Here is a 19017-nt window from a genome sequence, read left to right on the forward strand (position 1 = left end):
ATGTTTTTTTTTACACATGAGAAGAAATAGACTCCTGTTCATATCATTTGTTTGTAGTGACAGTGACAGTAAACCCTAACAAGTGGCATTCAGACAATACAGAATTAGGTCCACTACCATTCTACCTTTTTTTCACACAAATTAGTTTTGACCATTCTATTTTTATTTGAAAAATTAACTATTATTATTATTATTATACCTTGCTAGTATACAGATAATATTTCTCTATATTATCAGTATCTGTTATGAATTCCTTTTCTGAAGCTAAAGTTGTCTGTAATGTTCTACTGTATCTAAAGAGCAGCAGCTATAATTCTTACAGTAATTTATACCAAGTAAACCACAATGCCTTTATGAAACTTTTTTTTTTCTGTTCTCTTATTTATTGACAGATTTTTTTTTTTTTTTAATTACAACACAATGAAACCATGGTAAGTACATAAGATGCAATAGTATAAAAAGCCATTTTAACCCTTCCCTTGGTTAAGACACTTACAGCAGACAAGAACTGCCCCACCCCAATTCCCCCCTTCTCAAATGAAAACAAAATAAATATAAATTAATAAATATAAAACAAATCACTGCACAGCCCTTAACTCTTTGATTGCCATGGCAAGAACCATAATGATGATTCCAGCATGTGACTTTTCTGTGGTTAAAGGTTGCCGCAGCAGTCAAAGGGTTATAGCATTGTAAACATAAGTACTTTGTTGAAAATGTTCAGTCTTGTTAATGGTCTACAGCAATGAGATTATTCATGACCCCTTGACCTTTAATGACACAACATTATAAGAAGTTAAAGAGATAATAGCGTGGTGAGATGTTATGTAGATTAATTAACCCATTTTTTTTAACAATGCAATATGAGGTCTTGATTTACTAATAAAAGACAACTTGTGTATAATAAAACACTGTTCAATGCATTGATCAATAAAAACAATGAAAAAAATCAGTCTAAGCACCACAAAATTTTGCCTGATAATATCTGACAGTCATAATACACTTTAGCACCATTTAGTCAGCCTTGCATTTGCACACAAACAAGCTTTGTGTTTGTCAGTAGAAGCTACCTGAAGGAATAACATATGTCAGTTATAAAAAGGTTACTGTGTAGAATGCTGTGTGAGCCAATAAAATAAAATAAAATGAAATAAAATAACAATAATAACATGAAATTTAGTTGCAGAAAAAATAAATGCTCCAGTTATCTTGTTAATAACATACGATTCTAATGAGCAAACATGGACATGAAATGTATGGGGCTATGCAGGGGAAAGGAAAAGAGTTGAGGAATTTACATCAGACAGGGAAGTGACATTTCATACACTTTTTAAATTAAGTGAGCAATTGTTGGGTTGTTGGAAAAAGTGTGCTGTTTAACAATGTGTGGGTTTTACAGTCATGGTATGAATAAAACCACTTTCAAAGATATCTTAGCAACTGTACCTTTTCTTTACACAAAATTTTTGTTTGTTTCTTCTTTCTCAGAGGTGGAGGATAAGGAAACATCACGGTGTGAGGAGTGAGAAGAGTCTCATAAATGTATTAAGTGCTAGCTAACATACTGGAATCAGATCAGTTACTTCTGGAATTACAGGGAATTAGGTAGAGGAAAGAATGGCAACTAGATGGAAAATTGAATCAGCTGCTACAATCACAAATAACGCCCAGCAGACAGAAAGAAAAAATCGTGCTCTGGTAGATATAAAATTATAGCACTTGGATGGAAAGTAAAGTGCATGTTTGGAAAGTAATGGAAACAAGAATGTGTATGTAGAATGCTAAAAATGCACCCTTTTGTACATAACCATATCAAACTCTGACTACGTACAGATAAAAACAGCCATACATGTTTGCTAACTATACTAACTGCTGGACTGTCAGGGAAAATTCACTTCCTTCAAACATCTTCTGAGCATATAGGAACACTAATCATGTGCAGCAAACGTACAGAAGTACCTTTCTAGGGAGCCTGCTTTAAGAGGGGGGTTGGATTAGATGACCTCCAGAGGTCCCGTCCAACCCCTACAAATCTTTGATGCTATGATTCTCTGCGAGTTGTGACTGAACTGTGTAATTAATCCAACTCCCATCCAACAATATCAGATGAAAAAGAGAGCTCTTCATAAATATGTTATTTTTTATGCCTAAAATTTAAGATGCTAATGCAAGTAGGAAAGCTTTCTACCATGCAACAATCTGTTGTGTAACAGCAATAATTTATTGATGGTTGATTCTTGTGTATGAATTGACTCGTGGTAGAGAAAGGAGTCCAACCCTACAGTTATTGTTGGAATATCCACACATATAGCACAGACTTTGGAATGAAAAGAAAAAAAGAGAAAAAGTTAAAGATAAATTTGAACCACTGCAAATAATACCAAAACATTAAAAAAACACAGATTTCTAGACTGCTCATCTCACACAGAAAGCATGAATGTAAATTGTTGTTATATTATTGTACAAATTACCAGTGGAACAGCCATGAGACGCAAATATGGATCCTATGATGATCAGTGCTGGCTGTGTCACATCATTTTAAAAGAGTTAAAGGATGGCTGTGTCAATGGATGTCAGAGAATTCAGAAATCTGAAGTCAATAACATGGAATTCAGCTATTAAGGGACTGGATAATGAACAAGATTTAGTGAAAGATACATACTACATTCCTCAAATGTGAAAATGACATCTTTTTTAGAAGACACTACCTTTTCACCATAGACAAAAAAGCTGCATGTAAAAATTTACATGATTAATGAGATGTACAACTTCTTTTTTCTTTTGTTTGTAGAGTAAATAGACCATTTCTGACCTGCTTACTAAGATCAAAATACATTACAAATTGGATCAGCCAGAAAACATGTCAAGGCACAGTGGAAAAAGTAAAAAAGAAAAGAAGGGGAGAGGGATCAGAAGATTGAAGTTATTTATCAATTTAAATAAATAAATAATATATGGACAGTCCAGAGGTCATAGTTTTGTTTCTATTATATCAAATGCTTCAGGACTGAGAGATTATGGAGATATGTAACAGAATTTGGACTAATGTAAGGAAAGGCTTCTTTTTGCTCATGTCTCATCCGGCAGTTCTTCAAATGACAATTAACTAGTTGGTTCTAATTTTTAGAAAAAAAAAAAAAAGCTAAGAACATTTCGTTGTGATAACTTTTCAGTATCGATTCAGAATGCTTCTGCTTTGAGTAATCCTTTCTCAAATTTACAATTGCTACAGATAAGTAGAGTGCTATATCTCTGTATTTGTAGTGAGATTTAGAGCAACTGTACTGAGGAGCCTTTTTGGTTGCCTGCTGTATAGTGGGCAGTGACATCAAATTCAGAATTCAATGGACTTTCTAGAGTCTAATGAGTATTCTTTTGGGAAATCAATAATACTTTAAAAGCTATCATCAAATTCCTGATAATATCTCTCCTGTTTTAATTTCAGTAACTAAGGTAGTGGATACATGCAATTTTCTGTGGTGTCAGTCATCTTTTGTTCATTCTGCCCATTTGTTTTTGCACTTTCAATTAAGAACCAAAGTGTTTTCATCCCTTCTCTTACATTATTCTAGAAATGAAAAACAGAAATGCCCTTCCACTGCTTTTTATGTGTCTTTCTGTTGTCTTTGATCAAAAGGCCTGGTTGGCTCTCCTGTGGATTTTAAAATTGGTGGTAAGACAGTTCTTTACTTATCTAAGTTTCCTCTGAGAAAGATTTTAATGGTGTGGTCCTAAAATCTGCATTTGTCTTCACTGTAATCCAAGGACAACCCTCTTCAAAGCAATGCACATTGATAGCAGATGATGGCCTTTGCAACTTGTCCGATAAGAAGGGAGGTTCATAGTCCTTGATCTATCCTATAAAATGGTTTTCATTCAGACACAGAAAGATAGTAATAGTGAATGACACTGTAAGTACAAACTCATAAGCATGAATTGGCAAGAGATGTCAATTGGTTTCAGAAACACACAAAGGATGGATGTTAGTAATATACTTAGTTGACAATATTTCACCAAATGCATTACACTGCAAGAACTGAGAATAGATTATTCACATCATCACACATTCCTTCACTACTGGATTCCTAGTCAAGATTAAATTGTATTGGGTATAGGAACCTCAGGTATACCTGTGAGTTGAGTATTAACGATTGATGTCCTGATAGATTTTTTATTAATTTTCAACCATCTCATTTTTCATGGCCTGAGTTCATAGATGTCATTATTTAAGGTAAAACACAATTATGCAAATACAAGCCAAAGCTATGTGTTGTGGGTATGAACTGTATTTTGTAGTGATCATCTAAAACAGTGCTGTACGTTGCTGATGATGTCTTCTAAACACACTTAATCACAAGTACCAATTTCCTCTGCTTATATTCAAGCAAACTACTCAGACCTGACTTGAACATAGTGACCCCATAAAATATGAAGATGATCAGTATGTGTGCACTGTCTGTTTTATGGCAATAGGCAAGCAATGCATATGTAATATATGCATCTCTGTTTAGACTCACTGCATGCCTAAATAAATATGGGGCTGTGCATTTCAACTCAAATATATCAGCTGTACAAAAGAGCTTTTTTGGGCTATATGTAATATAATGTAATTATTAACACTGACAATTAAAGAATATTTTAAACCATCATTTTACACTACTGACCAACCTCCTTTTTTTCCTCTTTGAGGCTGTGCAATTATAGTAAGGGAACCAAAGATTTTTCACATCTTATACATGAGTTAGTACTCACTGCATGCTAACCCTAAGCACTGTCAGTTCCACAAAACTTATAACTTTATTTACAGCCATGTGAGTCATAAAAACATACGGAGACCAAGTTTAAAACTATCCCAGCATGTGAGAATGGTAACATAGTTTAGAAACATCATTTTCTGATTTAACACACTAGTCTCTGTAAGTGGTGAACCTGTCTCAACATGCACTGATTGGCACAGTTACCATGTGCCATTACCGCTGCATAAGTAATATAATACTTCTCTAAAAACTCTTCAAACTCTGCTGTCATATTTTTGAGGTCTGAGCAGTTACTGCAGGAAGATATTTTATACCAGCCTTCTGTTGTTAATCCCACTTCCCCGAAACCCAGTTCCCAGAATGATGGATGGGTAAATGGATGATCCAGAACATGTGCATGGCACAAAGTAAAATTGATTATTTAATGTGTCAGTGCCAGATGGCAAAATGAAGAGAATGCTCAGTATATATTTTACTGCAAAAGCAAAAAAAAATTTTTTTTTTCTTCTGGGGCATGGAAGACTATGAATTAAGACATGCTGAGAGCTTGCCAAGAAGATTAAGTGTGTAGTTGTAAAAAGGATGTGATGCAATTTCATAGGGTAGAGATGGCTGTTAGCTAAATGGAAAACTTTGCTTTACGTAGTGGCTATTATAATCATCAGCTGTGGACAGTGTGATTTTACAGAAGCAGAGGAAACCATGCTGTGTGACTGGAAAGCGTTGTGCCGTAATGAATGGCTGCACAAGTACTGGTTAGTATTTATGTAGTTTTATGTAATAGCAAGCAGCACCATGCTGCATGCACATCCAAGTGCAGAAAATTCTCTTTAGTATTCTAGTTTGAATCAACATTTCTTCATTTATATCTTATCTGTCTTTAAAATTTATTTCAACTACACTGTGAGCAAACCAAAGTAATACTTAAAGCTCTATCCACAGAGCCACCATACTCTCACATCCTCCAGAATGTCATATCTCAACAACATAACAGGCAGCTGCAACTACAAACTGAATATAATTTGTAGATGATATGCTAAAGCTTATGAATACTGAGTAACAAAACCTGCTATATGTTCAATGCTATCTATGTACTTTGTAATTTTGAGAACAAATGCTTGCTGTGGTCACACACTGATGATCCTTCCAAAAATGAACTCATGATTATCATTGTGCTTTCCTAGTTATATACATATATCAAGTATCATATCATACAGAATCTATACTGTCTAACACTAGAGTCTACCTTAGATCAGATGGAGCCAGACTACACTAAGGGATGATCTGCTATCAGACACTTTCAGCATTCATGGCACTGATGACAATATTGTTCTCTACCAGTTTCTAACATCTCTGATGACAAGTCACAAGAGTGGATATATAGATTGGACTCACACATTATTTTTTTCATGAGATCATTGACAGACAATTCAATAATTTACATGTATAAACCAGAAACATTAATTTTATGATTATATGTTATATGGTTCATTTACACCTGGTTGTGTAACTGACATATGTTTAAACACTTGTCTTATTTGAACCACGCTATCTGCAGTCAGTAGTCTGTGAGCTAAGGAAGTATACTTAATGTTACAGCGCTGGTTTATCTGTGCTATAGCATTGTATTCAGTAACAGGTTATCTGCTCCTTGACTCACACACAATATTATTTATTTAGAACATAGCTGGACACTGAGCTGGCCAGTGACTTCTCTTCCTTTCAGTGATAATAATGATTTTTCTTATGGCTCATAAGGCTGCAGTCATTTATTTACACTTCTGGAAATAGAGCTTTCCAAAGACAGTCCTGACAACAAGAAATGGTGACAAGGAACTACTGTCCTGTAACGGCCGCATCAAATATCCTAATGCTATAGCACATGACTTCCTCCACCTCTGCAATTGGTAATAAAACTCTGGCCTCATTCTGAGAAGGTATGTGAGCCAGGACAGTGCAAGCTCCTGCAATCATATTGTTATTCATCTCCTTGTGTTATCTCCAGTTTAGTCTGCTAATGGAATGATAGCTTGCATTTCTACTTTCTTGAAAATGCAATTACTGGAACATTCACCATTCAATTTGCTCTGTGTCTTTTTCAAGTGTTGCACTAGCAATGGCTCAAATTCAAAACAAACAAACAAAAATAGGAAATTTAGTGCTTCTACTGCTATGCACCCTACACACTTTTCTAACCAATGAGCTAGAATTCAATTATATATAATTTGGTGCCAAAAAATAAATTTAACTGACAATGGGATTGTGAAATAAAGCAGAAAAAAAGCTGAAAATTAAAAATTAAGTCTTATATACTATTTTTAATCAACAGCGCTTATGAGCAAAGGAGTCTTGAGTGGTGAAATACACTGCCAAAGGAAAGCATAAGTCTACCCCTTCTATTTGAGTATATTACTTTCTGTAACTTTCATTCATAAAGTCAGCCTTTACCTATTTTTTCAATTGTTCCCTCCCTTTGCCCCAATTTGAAAACAGAAAAAGAACAAAAGTTCATACAAAGGTATAAAATTTGTATTACATTTATTCAGGAGACTTGAAATGGCTCCTCTGGAGCCATTTAGAGTCTCTCTCCATCTCAGCCTATCCAGTAAATACATACTCGGTTTTTAAAATGCATTTCCTGATAAAAATTAATTTGTGTGTACAGTCAATAACCTTTTCATAGTTTTATACATTAAAAGGCCAGAGGAAATGCTGCTATCATCTGCTCTGGCCTCCTTCATCACACAGACCATAGTACTCTGAAGATACACAACCCTGTATAGCCAGCTCGATAGACTGTAATGGATTAACACAATGCATATTCACTTTTGAATTGTTCCACAGTACAGATTGTTACAGTAATAATATGGAAAATTTTATTTAAAAGTTTATGAAAAAGGTAATGGCACATGAGCAGGAACCCAGGTTGCAGAACTCAAGGTATTTTCCCTTTGTTAGTGCACATAATTATAGGCCCTGGTAGAAAAACAACTGTTTAAAAAATAACATTGTCTTAGAACTTTTACTTGTTTGAGTTCAAAACTAAATCAGGTAACATCACTAATTTATTCTGAACTTCTATAACATAAAGTCAGCCAGTAAGTATTTTGGAAATTACACTGAACATAATTGCTCCTACATGTTTTACTTACAGCAAACCTTTATGACTAAAAATAGGAGTATACAAGAGAATTGCTGACACAATCTTGCTCTGTATGACATGAATATACCAATATAATATTACTTTTCCCTTTCTCTGTATACAATATTTATTCATTTTTGAGTAAAACAAACCAATCAATTTATATATTCATGTATCTATGATGTACCATATACCAAGCACTAGATTTATCACACTTACCTTCCTGTATAATTAAAATTAAGTTCTCCAAATGCAAACATTTTTGGTTACCTTATAAAAAAACAACAGTCAACATGCTCAGCACTTCATTACTCTCAGGGAAATAGTTGCACAAAAAGTTAAAGTTGACATGAAAGATACTTCAAAGCTTAAGTGAAAGTTTCAAGTGAATAAAAAACAAATGTGATGCTGTTCTACTTAAAGATAAAATCAGTTCCCCTGTAATAAAGGAAAACCAAATGAGGAGTAAGTAGTAGTGTTTGTATTTTTCCACCAACTATCCAAGGGACTAAATTGGAACAAGTAAGGAATCAATTTGTTCTGTCTGTAACAGAAAATAAATATAGTAGTTTGTTGACAATAAAAAATGGGTTAATATATGCATGTACGTGTGTGTGTGCATGCATTTATAAATATCCAAATGCATGCACACATACGCAGCCATATAAAATGAACAAACGGGCACAGAATCCCAAATTCACCAAATGAGCTGATGTGCAGTAAGTATCCTATGTTATTTAACTGTGAATTAATATATATTTTCACCAACAACTGAACTGGATTTACTAAATAATGCTATGGGTTGATACTGGTGCAATTCTAACCTACCGTATGCAGTTTCTCTACAAAACATCTCCAAAATGCCATCTGCATTGCATATTTGCTGTAAAACTATATCTTCTTTTCTAATCTTCATTTTTGTTAGCCATTACATATGTATATCTGTTTATGCTCTAAGAAATAACAATTTGCAATGCTTCATAGCATGCCACATGTTCATAAAATAAGTTCTCAAATCAATATAAAATCATGTAATTGAACAAAAAGGCATACTATTTTTCATGCTATGCTCAATATAAATATAAATTCAAGGCAGTCAAGCTATCCATTACCAAAATAATAATAACCGTAATATATATGTATATATACCTACACTCTCTAAAAAATGATCCAGTTACGTGAATTAAGAAACCAGTAAGAAATTGGCTGAATGTAATACAAAAGTCTCATTTTATGTAAAAGCCAATACTGGCCATTTCAAGTATTTTAATACTTTCCTATAACCTTTTCATTAATAGCTAGCTATTTGTAGAAATGATAATTTTATATGGAAAATTGTATTCAAGTTAAATAAAAAAATCACTTATACTGTATTTCATTTTTAGAGTGTGCACGTATACATAGCAAAATACCCTTCTACAGATCTATTATAAATATTTCAGTTTCTGTCTTTTCTTTCCTAGGAAAACATTTCAGCATTTCTTCTCTAATTTTGGATAACGTACATCAAGCCTTTTAAGAAATTAAATCATCTTAGTTCATTAACACCAGATTCCATTCCGTTTGTGCCAGTTAGCAAGTTAAAGGTCAAAGAGCAAAGACATAGGACAGTACACTTCAAGGAAATTCAGACAGTGAAGCTGTTCACAGAAGACAATGTTTAACTTGGTAATGACAGTCAACAGGTCAATAATCAAGTTCAAGGCAAGCTGTTCATTGTTGCAAAAGCTACTCCCCTCAAATTCTGGCTTTCATAAAAAACCAGATGTCTGACTTTTAGGGTGCATCATTCTGACCATCTTTAATAAGTTCACAGCCCAGTGACTGTAAAGCCTATCACTGCAAGAAGCAGCTCCTAAAAATCAATAAAGAGGTCTGTCAGTTGCTGACTTTTCTCTAGGAAAAAAATATTGATACAAACCCGCTCTGCAGGTCACATGAAAATGACAATACTGCTGTTCGCACAAATTACACAAAATGACAAAATGCTTTGGTGGTCCCTTGGCTCTATTAATGATATTGTGTTTGGCTAAAGGCCAGAGATTTGACTAACCCTTTGAGAACTATAGAGAACATGCAGGGGAACGCCAGAAGGTACTCATGCAATATCAGAGTCATCTTTTTAGTTTTCCTTTGAAACTGTAACTCTATCTCTGCAGAGGTAAACTGAATTATCATGCAACATAGTTTAAAAGAGAAATTCAAGATGCTTAGGATAAAAGGCTAGGCTATAAAACTGTAAGCAGTTCAGAAAAATCCTTGGTAAGTGGTAGAAGATATTAAAACAGGTTTGGTTCCTTTAACCAGAAAGTAGCTGGTAAATATAGCTTTCTCTTTACGTTACAAATGCTTTTCTATCAATAATGCAAGTAATTAAAAATATTCACTTGCAGTCACAGGAAATCTGTTAAAGGAAAACAAAACAAAAAAAACCACCACTGTTTTTCCTTTAAAATTTCTATTTCCCAAACACAATCCTGTAATTTAATGACAACATTAAATTGATTAACATCCAACAGACTCTGAAAACTGATGCAATAGTTCTCAAAGGGTTACACCAAAGTAATACCAGTGTCAAGTTTCTCTATAGCATCACTGTTACTTTAGTTCACTGAAATCCACTTTAGAGACACACTGCTTTTTCACCATGCATTGGAATGAGTACTCCTGACAGACCTGTGAAAGGCCTGGGGCAGTTGGCTTGGTACAGCTTGGGAAAGATTATGCAGGAAAACCAACCCAAAAATCAAACAAGCCAATAAAAAGATTCCACTTGAATATAGTGATGAATATAAATGAGTTTAAAACATTGAGGACATAGCCCAGAGCAGCTGTATAAAACACAAAATGAATGTATTATTAAGGCTGTTACTATATTGCAGATATTTTGGCCCCTTGTTTGTTGGAAAATGGCTGTCCGAACAGTCTGAAGTCCTGCATGTTATCCAGGTCTCCCACCTGACAAAACTGGAAGTAGGAGTATAGGACTTTATCCATTGCAGACAGAAAGCAATCCTCTTTGGAGACAAAGCTGTTTTGGGTCTTCTCACTTTCCTGAAAGTTCCACTGTGAGTTGTTGTGGTTTTTTTTTTCTAAAAAAAAAATTGACTTTCAGCAGAAAATTTTTCAGAGGGGAACAGGCCTGAAGGGAAAAATGTAGAAACATTGGAGATTTTGTTTTTTCCTCTTCCTTACTTAATCCTGATAGTTTATCTGGCGTTTAGTGTGCAGAGGAAAGGCCTAAATTGAATGACAAAGAAAGACAAAGGACTGAAGAAACAGCAGATACTGTGTATCATGGAAGCTTCCCAGCTGAGGAATCACCACTCATGCGCGAGACAGGCAACCTCCAGGGTTTTAAGGATCAGCTTTGTTTCAGACTGACAGATGCCCGCTCCTAGCTAGGAAACTGCAGAACAGCTCTTGTGTTGAATCTCAAGTTACCACAAACTCCTGGGAGGGAAAGAAAAAAATAAAACCAAAACCCTACATCACACCCACTCTTGCATAGAGCGTTTGCAGTACAGTATGTGACGGGGTGTTCCTTTCCTTTTGAACTGGAACACAGTGTAAACCAAGACAAGGAGGCACAAGGCCAGGATGCAGGGAATGACAATAGCTATGGCTTTCACAGTGCTGGCTGTGTTGTCCAATTTGATAACAATGTCAACATCATCTTGAGGGCTGTGTCGGTCTTTGTCTCTATCTGTTGGTCCATCACAACCCATAAAATCCTTGAGGATGGATCTGGGATAGCCAGGTTCCACTCTGAGCATCTGGTTGTTGAATTTCCAGTACTCTTTTCCTTTGTAGAAATATGTGAAGCCTGAGGAAGAAATTTGAAATTATTCATGGTCAAATCATGTATTCTATACTCAATGACTGAAACTGTCATTATGAAATTGTTTTATCACTAAAAGATAAAATACATGAGAAACATACCTAACTCACAGGCCTTTCAAGTCTTTCCAAGTTTTATTTCTTTTCCATTTCTAGAAAATCTGTCATCCTACATCTTTTTATTTAATAAATGGGCATTTTATTTTCCCCCATTTCCACAAACAATAACAGAATTCCAGATAATACAATCTTTGACAGATTAGGGTCCAACTGGTTTGTTTATTCATTGAAAACTCAGCTGGAGCTGAAATAATCATGGGCAAGTCTATTCACTTTGAAGCATCCCAAACAGTTCTGGATGAGAAATATACTGAAATAAGTTTCTAGCCAGAAATAAGAACTGTCTTTCTTCAATTCCACTTAGCTTACAGCTGTACTTCAAAAGAAGAAGAAAAACAGCTTTGCCAAGAGAAAATGGTGTACGCAGATTTAAAATATCGACACAGAACTGATATTAGATTATTCAGGTGTAAACCAATGTTTAACATGCCTAAATGAAAAAAAAAAAATAAATTAGAATAATGATAATAATAACAATAATAATAAAAACCATAAAAATCTGACTCCCTGCCAAAAATCTCCACTACTTCATTATTTGGCATTGATATGTCAAGAAACAAACCTCCAGGACTCATGAATTTCCTCCTACTGTTTATAGATGAAATGCAAATCGATGGATAAGTTATATCAAGACAAATTAGAGAGCTGAGTAATCACCAACCACGTGAAGTTTAACAAGAGTGAATGAGTGCCAGATTCCCCACTTGGAACCCTGGCATACAGACTAGCGGTGAGATGCTGAAGAATAGCTCCACTGAAAGGGCTCTGGGGGTCTTGGTTGACAGCAAGTTGAACATGAGTCAACAATGTGCCCAGGAAGTCAGGATGGGCAACCATATCCCAAGGTGCATCAAGCATAGTATTGCTAGCTGATCAAGCTGATTGTCCCACTCTATACTGCACTGGTGTGGCCTCATCTTCAGTACTGTCTGCAATTTTGGACACCACAGAAAACATAAAACTTCTACAGAATGTCCAAAGGAGGGCTATAAGGATGGTGGATAGTTTAGAGGGGAAGAAGGTATTTGAGGAGCAGCTGAAGTTGCTTGGTTTGTTCAGCTCAGAGAAGAGGAGGCTGAGGGGAGACCTCAGCCTATAGCTTCCTCATGAAGGGGAGCGGAGGGGCAGGCACTGACCTCTCTATAGTGACCAGTGACAGAGGCTGAGGAAATGGCATGTAGATGCGACAGGGGAGGTTTGGGCTGGATTTCAGGAAAAGGTTCTTCACCAAAAAGGTGGTCAGGTGCTTGAACAGTCTTCCCAGAATGATGGTCATGGTACCAAGCTTGCTGGAGCTGAATCAGCATCTGCTCACCACTCTCAGACATATGGTCTGATCTGTAGGCCACCCTGTGCACGGTCAGGAGTTGGACTCAATTATCATTATGGGTGTCTTTCAACTCAGGATATTCTATGATTCTATGACTCCATAATTTGCATTCACAAAGACAGACATATACTTGAGCTCAATACAGAAAACTTATTATGAGGAATGCAATCAAAATGAGGAAAAAGATATAAATACATATATGCATACACACAAATACATAATTCCTTTTAAATACAGAGCTTTAGAAATATACTTAAAAAGTAATTGAAGGAAGAGAGCAGAGGTTATATCCATTATGTGTGTGTGTGCATACATGTTTGTGCTCATTTCCATATATATATGTTTACTAAAAGTTATTGAGTGTAATATACATAGGGCTGATCTATTTTCTAGTAAAATCAGAATAAGAAAAATAAAACCAACACATAAAAAACTGTAGTCTAGCCAAAATACTAGAATCCAAAGATGATTTCTACTTCTGGATAAAACAGGGATAAAATAAGGAAGCAATTAGATAATTCTGGGAAAAAAAAATAAAATAAATCCATAGCACATTATTTAATCAAGTTAGAGATTGAAATAGTAGACAGAAGTGGTCCAAGCAAGGAAATGTTTTTTATCATCTTATTAAAATGAAATTAAATAGTATGAAAATACATATGTGTGCTGTCAGTCAAGCACAAGAAACTCAAAACTTACTATTAAATAAATCATAAATGCAATATAACTTTTCCCAATGATACATGATGACAAATGCTTATTTTCATTTCTGAAAAGGGGATCTGCATTCTGTGCAACTGAGGGCTCTCTTGGCAGCCTGCCATCAGAGCCTGAGTAGCAAAGAATTCTCATAAGATGGAAGAGATGCAAGACAAATGCAAGAGATGGAAGACATTCTGGCTTCTCTCATTCATTTGGAAGCATGGACAACTGAGATCCTAGATTCCTGCATGTGATGATCCATCTTGATGTAGGTAATAATATTTATTACTAACATCCCACATTTCTGTATCATGGGTTTAAAACATCTTTTATTTAAATAGATTTGTAAGGACATTTCTGTTCAGATAAAGATCTTTCTTCCCTGTTCTGATTGTTCAGAATGAAGGTAGTAGCTTCTAATCTACTACAGCCAACAACTTGTCAATGAAAACAGATGTTCTGTGGTTAGAAGACTCATTCTAAGAGAGAATTTAATTCCATGTAGAACAAATAATTAAGTGAATTAGGACAGACAAAAACAAACAAACAAGAATAGAAATTAATGTTTACTACATCAAATTGGAAAGATTTTTCCAATCACTGTGTTAAATGGTACATGCAAACATAGCATTTTTCAGAAGAGCAAGTTCTATAGAAGGATATATTTCCTCTGTTCATAATTCAAAAAATATCTCCAATGCTTAATATAAATGCTCATTCATTCCTTTACTACAGTATCTTACATAAATGTTGTTAGCAAATTAATAAAACAAAAATGTGTTTGCGTACCATTTTCTTTGTGGACAAAGGCTCCTTGAGGCGATTCTGGGATACCTTTCCAAATTGTTATTGGTTTAGGATAGCCAGGGTCCATGGATCTCATTTCTTCACTGTACCTCCAGTACCTGTAATTTTTTTTTTTTTTTAAGAATGGGAAAAAAAAGATATTTATAGCATAGCAGATAATTAACACAGTTTACTCAATGCATAGTTTTTTACTTCTAACACACACTATATCCAGTAGTCACAAATAGGAATATTTGAGTTCTTTTCTTTGAAAATGCTACCAGATAACAGAGAAAGTAAAATTATTTGTCAACAAGATAACTGAAAAAAAAGATTTTTGCCATATGACGTCTGCATTAAAGTGTGTTTCACTTAATAGTCACAGCGATTTTGCTGTCTAGCACTTCTGCACAGTGAAACAGTGAGATGCAACATATATGAAAAAGGTGCAGAATATTTGAACTAACATTTTAATCACAAAACTGCCAGCATGATAAACTTGACTGCCTATGAAAATACATTCATATTTTGTTATCACATAACCATTAAATAGATATAAAATAAATTAATGAGTTTTTCTGCATCTTTGTCTGCCAGCCTTCCCCAGTTTAAAAAGCCAAATTCTGAGCAAATTCTGAGTATTCTGAACTTTGGAAAAGTATTTACAGTCGTTATTTTGCTTACAGACAATGTTGACACTTTCTTTGTTCTTATGCAGGTGGCTGAATTGCTGTGCACATCTACTGGCTTGATTCTAAGAAATATCATACTACCACCCATCTCTATGTATTTTGATATATTTTGATTGGCTTCACTAACCTAGAGCATCCTAAATTTTATTGGAGATTTATATTTCCAAATTCAGCTTTATTTAAGTGAAAAATCATCTAGAAAGGCAGCTACACTCTGTTTCCGGTCATTCAAAAAAACAGAGAATATAACTCCAGCATTGACAATTTGATCATTGCTAAAATCTTTAACCTTTTCCTAATTTGAATAATCTCACTTCAGCTTTTAGAAATAGTTGTTATGATATTTTCTGATATATTTAAGAGTTTTTAACTGGGTGATATTTTATCCCTGTGAAAGTACTTAGACAATTCATCTCCTGATCTCCTTTTCGAAAAAAGCAAATGGATGAAACTCCTCTGTCTTTCCCTGTAGGGGATTTCTTCAGATTTAAACTTCCAGTGAAATTAAAGTCTCATAAATATGGCAAGTTATACAAAGAACTAATTTTTTTTCTATAATGCATACATTATTTTACAGCCTGAACTCTTAATATAGTTGCATGTGTACCAATAACCAGCCAACAAAGCAATGCTCTGTAATTTGAATGGAACATCTTTCAGAATGTATATGGAGAAAGAGACAACATATCGTGCTAAGCAGCAAACAAAACAGAAAGAGAGGGAAAATAAATGAAAATGAACTGTGTGACTTTGGAAAAAAAATTAAAATTTAGAAAATATTTGCTAAAACATGTTTTTTCCTGTATTTACTTTCCCTGCTTACTTTCCAATACTCTGAACTACAAGATGACTAAGCTTTATAAGCGAAAAAAATATTCAGTTAATAGTGCAAAAAATAGGCATAAACAAAGCCATGTGTCAAGAAGTGAAGCAAGGCTGTTATCATCTTGTTCTATGCTACTCAATTTTAAAGATAGGAATGAGACGGTAAAATGTTTTTCTGTAGTTTTTTGTCCCCTTTTTTGCTTTCATAAAATTATTTGGAAGAACTATCTAAAGTGTTTAAACGGATCATTTCAAATTATAATAATGATTAATACATAAGTTAACTTAGCCATATGTGTATAATGATATCATTTACTATTTGAACTTCTATATCTTCTTTATTTTTATATATTATAGAAAATATTTCATGTCTGATATTTCATTGGTCTGTTTCTTTCACTAACCTTTGTTTAGGTTCGTCTCTGGAGCTCTTTGAGTAAAGTTTATTGTCAAAACAAATGCACATATCCCTGAGTTATATAAGAAACATGGTTATTTTGATTATGGCATAATGTTTTGGTTCCCTTTCATTCCTAACTCCTAACATCACTCATCTACAATTATGCTGTACTTTTTTTCAGGACCAGACCAGCCCAATTGTAGATGTATATATACTACTAAAACCAGTGAAATTAAACTCCTTATTAAGAAAAAAAATTGTGATGTAAATTATACACATTGAGAAGCTTAGTTACAGAACAACTGTATTTGCAAGTTTCATGTTCTTCAACCTTCTTACATATTGTAATGCATTTTTATTCCATTGAGTATTATTGTGCTTATTAGCTCTAAGAAGAGATTTTCTTCATCAACATGTTTTTTTCTAAAATTTCATTTAGTCTTCTGTTATTACCAGCAGTATTTTAAGGAAGTGTTTGTGTATGAAAGTATAAAAGGATGCTGATGAATGAAGGAAATAGAGGTCACAGAAGGTTCCTACTGCATATACTTTACCAAGAGCATGAAGATAGAAAACTGTTATCTGAAAATGAACTTGCATTAAAAATATTACAACTATTCTCAACAAGATGAAGAACATTATACAGATGTCTTTCTTCACTTTGAAAATGCCTGTTTCAAATGATATCTATTTTTCAAATACCACGAAATTTTACTTTGTTATCTACTTTCTTTACCATGAATGTCAGAGAACATTTTTTTATTTTGTTTTTGTTTTTAAATAGCTTAACAGTACAATTGGTCGTGGCATTTTGTACTAAGATATTATAATACCGGTAAAAGATGATAAACTCTAGTGTGCTAATCTTATCCTATAATGTACGTTACATTAATTTCTTGAGATATTCAATTATACTATCAGTGTCTCAGAATCCTAAGCACTACACAACAATAACAGCAGCAACTGCACCATTAAGAATAGTAATATAAATATTAAAGAAACTAATAAAGTTATTATGCAAGTTATTTATGAGTATTCTGAACACACTAACCAATAAATATTGTAGCACCCTAAATACAGGTAAAATCCACCATTCAAATAACATCTAGAATTTCAGAAACTAGTGAGTTCTCTTGACATTTCTATAAAGCAGAAAAAAATTCTTTCTCTCATTTTTACAGACAGGGAAATGAAGACAGAGACTAAGTAACTGCTGAAAGTCTGTTTCAGGACTCAGATTTTACCAAGATTTTATCTTGTACTTTGAGTGCAAGATAATTACATTACCTGGAGTATTTAGGTTTAAATTTGCCACAACTCTGACTTGGCTGTTGACTTCTAAATTATACTTTTCTACTAGAAACAGACAACACATTCCAACATGCTAACATTAATATAGGATATAAGAAATTTGAAAATAGTATGGCCCTCAGTGCAAGAGGTACTAACTTCATCCACAGAAAAAGTAAGATACTGAGGTGACTTTTTTTTGAGAAATAGTGCAAAAGATTAATGCTTAGTTGACATCCACCAAAATGCTTCCTTGAAGAATTCCCATACCAACCTATCTCCTTTGAAGAAGTAGGTTTTCCCAACGTCTTCCCACCAAATTGCAGAATCAATACCATGGGAAGGAATTCCACTTCCAAGTGTTACCAAATCATGAGGATACCCTGGCTGGAGAGTAGTGTCCTTGAAAACCCAGAACTTGTTACCTGTACAAAAACATATATATACACATATTTATATGGCTGTTACACCTCAGAACTCACAGTACTGAAATGTACACATTCTAAAGAAAGACTCCCATAAGGGCTACAGAGATTCTGCTAAGTACACTGAAATGAAAAATGTTATATCGTTGCAGATAATACAAAATAAAATACATCTTACAGATACTCTGCATTTACAGAACACCTGTTATCCAATAGGCCCACATAGTATTTTAATACCACCTATATGGGAATCAAACTCAAAGTGCTCTCTGAGAAGTGATGTAGTATATTTACAATAATAGCATGAGATAGATTTATCCTTCATGAGGAAAATTAATTGTAAGACAAAATGAGATAAGAAAGCATATAAATAAATACAAAATATAAATTCTAATTTTTATATTGACCATATTCTATTATTACTCCATATTCTCTTTCTCTTAAAAAAAGTTAAATTACTTATTCATAATGTACAGGCTATTTCAGAAGTAACTGTAGATGTAACAGTATTTTTTCATATCATGTATTCACATTAATAACCTTAGTATGGCCTAAATACTGCAGACTGAGGTTCTGATGTAAAAATCATGTGCTTCTGAAATGAATGAAGGGTTGCCTTTAGTACAGCAATGCTCAGCAGTTGAACCCCTACTGTTGTCTTTACTACTTCCATATATTGTTTATATATGGGCATGCATGTCTATAAAA

The 19017-nt window shown here is 34.1% G+C and overlaps 1 protein-coding gene across 1 annotated transcript; it reads right to left on the reverse strand.

The window, feature by feature from the left end:
• Positions 1–2338: 2338 nt before the first annotated feature.
• Positions 2339–18316, reverse strand: MMP16 (matrix metallopeptidase 16; the record flags this gene model as incomplete). Its single annotated transcript, XM_019614366.2, has 3 exons — positions 2339–11725; positions 14681–14796; positions 18159–18316. Coding segments are annotated over 3 exons (609 nt in total), but the record flags the coding sequence as incomplete, so codon positions are not given.
• Between the last annotated feature and the right edge of the window lie 701 nt (positions 18317–19017).

The sequence above is a fragment of the Meleagris gallopavo genome, chromosome 3, assembly GCF_000146605.3.
Source record: "Meleagris gallopavo isolate NT-WF06-2002-E0010 breed Aviagen turkey brand Nicholas breeding stock chromosome 3, Turkey_5.1, whole genome shotgun sequence".
NCBI lineage: Eukaryota > Metazoa > Chordata > Aves > Galliformes > Phasianidae > Meleagris > Meleagris gallopavo.